The sequence below is a fragment of the Eretmochelys imbricata genome, chromosome 1 (genome assembly GCF_965152235.1).
Source record: "Eretmochelys imbricata isolate rEreImb1 chromosome 1, rEreImb1.hap1, whole genome shotgun sequence".
Lineage (NCBI taxonomy): Eukaryota > Metazoa > Chordata > Testudines > Cheloniidae > Eretmochelys > Eretmochelys imbricata.
This window is the reverse complement of record NC_135572.1, coordinates 295,262,420-295,269,312: the sequence shown is the minus strand read 5'-3', so window position 1 is coordinate 295,269,312 and position 6,893 is coordinate 295,262,420. Positions and strand designations below refer to the sequence as shown.

The 6,893-nt window shown below is 40.2% G+C and overlaps 1 protein-coding gene across 1 annotated transcript; it reads right to left on the bottom strand.

Moving 5' to 3' along the window:
• Positions 1 to 243: 243 nt before the first annotated feature.
• On the bottom strand, positions 244 to 5,011 carry IFNG (interferon gamma). Its single transcript, XM_077807748.1, has 4 exons — positions 4,892 to 5,011; positions 2,414 to 2,482; positions 1,729 to 1,914; positions 244 to 378 (listed from the first exon to the last, which is right to left on the bottom strand). The coding sequence occupies exons 1-4, from the start codon at positions 5,009 to 5,011 to the stop codon at positions 244 to 246; spliced, it is 510 nt and encodes a 169-aa protein (XP_077663874.1).
• Between the last annotated feature and the right edge of the window lie 1,882 nt (positions 5,012 to 6,893).

The following is a 6,893-nucleotide window of genomic DNA, read 5'->3' as shown; positions in this document are numbered from 1 at the left end:
TTTATATGCAGTTCACAGGGAATATCAGGTAAATGTTGCACAGCTCTGTATTATCCAGTTAATAAACGTGTAAAAGATAAACAGGAATTCTACACATATTCATTTCTTGTGCAGCAGTAGGAATTATAAATACTTTGGTGTTTCTAAAAATGGATTTCATTATAAATATTGATTGAAAAATAGTTAAATATTAATAAATAGATTTATATAAAAACGGAATAACAAAAAGTATAACTAAGCCTTTCAACATCTACATTTCCTTTTCTGACTTTGGCTCCTTTTTCTCTTTACGTGAGTAGTTGGATGGTCCAGTAGTAGTTTTTGTAAGGTGGGGAAAAGTTCATTAACAGCTTTGCGTTGGATTTTCAAATCATTCATCTGGTTCAAAGGACAAAAAAAATAGTCATTCCAAAAGGTACTGTACGTTAATTAGCATGCGCTATGGTCTAGGCCAGCAGTTCTAAAGCTGGGTTGGGACCCCAAAGTGGGTCACAACCCTGTTTTAATGGGTTCGCCATGGCTGGCATTAGACTTGCTGGGGCCTCAGGCTTTGGCCCTGGGTGATGGGGCTCAGGTTACAGGCCCCCCACCCTGAGTCTGAAGCCCTTGGGCTTTGGCCCCCGCCCGGGGCAGCAGGGCTTGGACTTTGGCTCCCCCCCTTTCCCCCCACCACCTGGGGTGGCGGGGCTCAGGCTTCAGCCCCCCCTCATGGAGTTGTGTAGTTATTTTTGTTGTCAGAAGGGAGGTCACAGTGCAATGAAGTTTGAGAACCCATGGTCTAAGATGTTGTATGGGGCATTACATGATAGGGCAAAGTAACACATTGATGAAGAATAGCAATAACCCATCAATCCATCGACCAGTTCAGATAAGGAAGAGCAATCTTCTAATCAATTTTGTTGTCCAATTTCTAAGCTACTTTATGACTTGGTACAAGTCAACAGCATTGTATACAACTGAGTTACTGTGTGGCTCATCATGATATATTATCAAGTATCAGGGGGTAGCTGTGTTAGTCTGTATCCACAAAAACAACAAGGAGTCCAATGCATCTGAAGAAGTGGTTTTTTACCTACGAAAGCTTATGCCCAAATAAATCTGTTAGTCTTTAAGATGCCACCGAACTTCTTGTTTTTATGATATATTATTATAACATTTGAGTTACGGTGGTATTGGAGGACAAATTATTAAAGCAGGGCCATATGCTAATGGCTGTAATTGAAATCACTGGAGTTAAACTGGTATTAACAGTAGAATCTGATCCAGAATGTCACTTTTGGAGGCTGTCTTTTAATCCTGCTTGAGGTCTGACTAGGAACTGATTACTACTTCCTCAACCCAGTTTAGGAGACAAATGGCTGTTAACTATGTAATAATCTGACGTAAGGTTAAGGTTGTCTGTTACTCTCATTGACTCTATTTTCATTCATTAATTATTAGATTAAAATGTTTCAAATGTTAAAATGCATCAGTTGGGCTACTACGTGAGCTCACTTACATAATTTTAAAAAACCACAATTAAAAAACATCAACTAAAAAATTGCCTTGCAGGTTATGACTAGATTGTCTTCCCCACAGTGAAAAACACTTAGACAAAAGCCTAACAGAGTAAAGGGGCCTTAGACTTTGTCCTGAAAGTCAAGAAGCTGAGGCTCTGTTGCCACAAAAGGAGAATGAATTCTAGATTTTGCCTTCATAAAACAAAAGCAAAAAAAGAAATATCCTTACCGGAAGTCTTGCCAACTCCATTAGGTCATTTACTTTTTTGAAGCTTTCAGTTAGGCTGTTGTTCAGCGTATACAGGGCATTGCGTATGTTCTTGACGTGCAGTTTACTCGTAGCCGGGCGAATATTTTCAAACATTTTCAAGTACATGGAAATGATCTGGCTGAGTATGATTTTTTTTTCAGTTGTCTGTTAGAAATACAGCAAATAAAAGCGTTTAATGAACTTCCATCAAAGTGAAATGTAGAAAATCAAAATGAAGGCCCTCTGCTGTGATCAAAGAGTACTCGGGACAGGGGAATGCAAAGATGACCTTAAGCCTTGATTCTGGGTTGGCTGGGACTTGAGCTGAGCACCTGGCATAAACTAAAGTATCCTGAGGGCTGTTGTAACTTGTGCCAGCTGCCAGCAATCCCAAGGAGCCATTACAACAGCCTAGGGATCAATGGCACATAGGAGCTCCCTGGCTACACCCTTTTTTCCCCAGCCATGTCCCCATCACTAGCAGAGAAGGCAGCAGAATGTCATAGGAGCCACTATGTCAGTTCTAAGCTACTAAGGGATCCCGGACACTGAGGTGATTCTCCTGTGGCCAGTTACTTCGGGTTGAGAACCACTTTACACAAGTAGCGCAATGCAAAGCAGCTGCACCGCTGCTCAAAATCTGGTTCTAAGGATGTAAGCTTACCTCTGTCCAACTTTTCAGTCTTTCTGTGAAAATAGATCCGCCATCAGCTACATCTGACTGATTTGAATTCTGCAATGGAACATAGAAATGACTTAGTAGACACCAAGATTTACTGAAAAACAAACAGGACCCTCCATTGAAATGAATGGGAGTAATAGTGAAATACATACGAGAATTGTTTTGCTTTAAGGATTTTCAGCTGTTATAAGTCCTTCATGTTGGAGTATTTATACAACTACATTCACTAAATTGTCAAGTCCCATTGGTGTTCTGTTAATTGCACAACAAATGTCATGAGTTGACTTACCTATACCTTTTCCGCCTGCAGTTCATCTGATAAGCAACTAGCTACTCACAGTGTGTATGTTACTACGTGCTCTTTGTGGATGCTGACATTAACAACTAAAAAATAAATACTAATGGACACAGCAAATTGTTCTTTGAATTATCTGATCTAGTTTTATCTTGTTTTCTGAGGCATTTAAGCCAGCAGTGCAAAACTGGGCCTAACCCTTCAATCATTCCTTTCACAGTACTTAGGAAAATCTCCCATTGACTTTAGTGAAGGAATGGGAATTCATTTACCTGAGTGAAAATTTTGTGTCAGTAAAGATCCCAGTGCAAAGGTCCCATTCAGTATGAGTCTCACGTGTAGAGATGACCCATGTCTGCCGATAGTGGGGGAGCAAAGTGAGGGCAGCTGGCTTCAACAGTGTTAGTGAGCATGCTCAGTCCGTGTGAGCATGCTCAGTATACGCCAAGCAGCAAATCTGGGGGTGGCACGTGACTCCATATACCCCCCCACACACACACACGTATCGTCTCTGCTCACATGATTCCCATGTTAAGGTTTTGAATGTGACTTAAGTAGTGCATGTAAGCCTTCCCAGATCTAGTAGAAGGAAACTGTCATTTCAGAGAGTCAGAACTCCTGTAATATCAGAGGTTTGTAAAAACTGGGGGCAAGTCCGATATCCCACTATCAGAGTGAGGGATGCAAAGATACTGTGGGCTAGAGAGTATTTTGCATAGCTGGAAAGCAGGTGTTGTGTATGCTGTATCTCAATGATTGCAGGGTTAGAAAATACAGAGCTTTAAAAATATTTTTCTAGGGGAAATTTAGTTATTTTTACTAGTCCTGATAAAACATAATCCTAACAATACAATGTGAATCATTTCATTTTTTTTTTGTTCAATAATGTAATGACAGCAACTTCAATGGGATAATTTGCATGCTTAAGTGCTTTGCTGGATCAGGGCCTACCTGTCAATTTTGAGAAGTGCTGAGCACCTGCAGTGGGCTTGAAGTCTTGACTTCAGTGAAAACAGTAAGTGCTCAGCAGCTCCCAGAATCTGGCCCTACATAATCACATATACTGTAATTGGAATCTAATATATAATCACAATCATTTTATTACATAAAACCAATATTGCATTTAATCTTCGAACACTTGGCAAAGATTAAACAAACCAACAACATTCCTTTATGGTTATTACTGTAACTATTGTACTCATTCTACCGACAGATAAACAACCAAAATCAGTGGCTGAGCTGGAAATGGAAGCCAGTGATCCTAAGCCCCAGTTCTTTGCTCTGGCTGCAAGAGCATTCTGCATCTTTCATTCATTTAAGGAAATGGATTTAAAATGTAAAAAAACAATTAATGACACCTCATCCTACAGCTCTTACTCCCATTAGTAATCCCATCTGAAGTCAACAAGTTATCTGACTGACTCCTAAGTGATCATAAATTAATTAACATAATATTTACATAATCTCTATGAAAAGTGCTAATGTTGCAGATTTAGTGTTCTTGCAAACATCATAATCTCAGTGTATGAAAGCAGGATTAATGTAGCAATATTTCAAAGAATACTGAAGAATAAGCTCTAGGGGCCGCCTTTGAGCAATGTAACAAGAAAAAAGCATCAGATGCATTTGCAAAAGGAAAGGATCTCCTTTCATCTCAGTCATTTTCACTTGTTCCTGTTTACATTATTCACTACTGCTTAATCCCCTATCTCTGGCAAATGTAACTTTATCACCCTAAAACTAATGATAATCCAAGAGGTTGCATCCTAACTGTTACAGGATTTTTTCATTATTCATTGTTCCATGTAACTGATTGCTAAGGGAACTGGGAGAATGTTCCCACCAGGAAGCATAAACAGTTATATCAATTTTCCTCAGATAGATTCAAAATACTACATTACTTTAATTAGTTCAGTTGGAGGGACCTTAGTTTTGGTGACAAAGGTGAATAGCACAAAGACAAAGACATTGTCTAGCGTCAAACTATATTCAAATAAACAATTAACTGCAAAAGCAAACCTACCCATGTTGTAACAGGACTATATTGCATTGATTGTCATAAACCAAACTCTCGCCAACTTTCAGTAATATTTAAGTCCAAATGGTGTATAAAGCATAAGCAGTAAGAGAGGAAGAAGAGTGAATTATTAGATGGTTATACTTACAAAGTCAGCTTTGAGTTTTTCTATATCTTCTTCTATTTTAGGAAGAATTGGTTGACAAAAGAAACATCCAAAACAAGAGCTGATAGATAGAAGGATGAAGAGATAAATCTGAGGAGTCATTGCTGTGGAGACACTGAAGTAAAAATGCTGAAGTGGTTTCTGTTTATGGCTATCAGGCCCAAAGCAATGAGCTAACCTTCTAACAGTCAGGTCTGGTATTAGAAGAAAGCCAAGTAGTGAACTTCATCTGTCTTGCTGGTGGTATTTATACCTGGGTGTTGAATATTTTTATCTCATCATCAGAATTACGCATTATTCACAAGTTTTAGAAGATGAGATGGTGTTAGATAGGATGTGATGCTTATTGGTTTTATTAATAGGTATGGTTTGTGGGATTTTAGCATTTAAAGTTTCCTTTAAATGACTAGGTCCCCCGTGTGACAGAATATGATGCTCGGTTACGTGTCCAGCCCTGCCACCGTTGAGGGATCCCTCGAAAGCATTTTCAACCTGGCACTGGAAATTTTCCAGATGGCTCATCAGTCCCATTTAAAGGTAAAATTTACGTGGTGTCCTGAAAAGTTTCAATGGTTTGTTTGTGGTTGGGAACAAGCAGGAAAGGAAATTCTGGTACAAGTTGGGGAAGTGGAGTCTTACGAAGCGTATATGCTGTGGCTCAGACATAAGATTCTTGCAAACCATCAGAAAGCAAAGAAATCATATCATGTGGTTAAGGGGTCAGTTTGACAGTCAAGTCACTTGTGGTGTACTTTTAAAGTAACCACTTTGATTAACGTTGGACTCTGCAGCACTCTGAAAAGTTTAAGACATTCGCTTCAAGGTGATATTTTATGTAACTTAAATAGCCCTCTCTTTAAAGACAGAAATGTTTTCATGATATTTTCTTTTTTCCACTCTAGCCTCAGTGACTATGGAAAATGAAATCCTTATACCAATGTGAGGACGTATTTTATTAAGTCTTTGGCTCTGCAGTTTCTTTGTTTGTGCAGAGCAGGGCCTGCAAGTTTGTGCTACAGCACAACTGCAAGTGGAGACTGTGCTTGTGTGCAAGTGAGGTTAAGCTTGGGTCATATTCCTTGACACTGAGTTGTGCTTAAATCTCACCCCCGTATGACTTTTAGCTTGCACAAAATTAGTACGGCATAAAAGCCGCTGGGCATGGGTGGAGAATAGGCATGTTTAAGGAGACATGGACCTAATCACAATCCTCCTCAGAGGTGCTAAGCTATGCACTTTCCTGGCTGGCCTTACTCCTGCTTAGAGTGGGGTGCACAGTGGGGAAATCTGCTCAACTTTGATTTGCTGGGCTCACACTAATTTTCCATGGCCATTTGTGGGAATGAAGCTTTCTTTAGACAGATGTTCATGTATAAAGGGATCAGGCTCATTGCAAAATCTTGTTTTGTGAAGAAACTGAAACAGTGTCAGGTAGAAGTAGGGTAGCATTCACCTTAGTGAAGGAGCAAGGTGGGCAGTAGTGCAGTGAGGGAGAGAATGGAGGGATCCTGATGGGGCGGCATAAGGGAAAAAGAAGGGAGACAGGGTCAAAAGAAGAACCAGCTCATCACATATATGGGCTTGCTTCACAGAGGTTATAGAGGAGGAGATCACTGCAGCCTCTGTAAAATTCAGGCTGAGGAGAGTTGGATTGGCACCCTGGCACTCTGAGCTGCCCTGCAGGATCATTGCTGGAGTGAGCTACAGCCCTTGATTAAGTAAGTTACCCCCTTCTCTTCCTAAGCAGCAACATCTGCCCCAACGGACCAAGATGAGACAAGGAGAGCAGCCTGTAGGGCTCTGCTGTACCTGCAGGCTTGTGTGGTTACTTACTCTATGCAAAATAGGTGTAAACTGCTACCACCATTGTGAATGGATAATTGTGATTCTGCAGTGTCAGGAGTACAAGATACAATGGCTGGATCCTACGTGCAAACTAAGGTCTATAAATTAAGTTATGAAACTCCCTTTCTGTCGCAGCGCT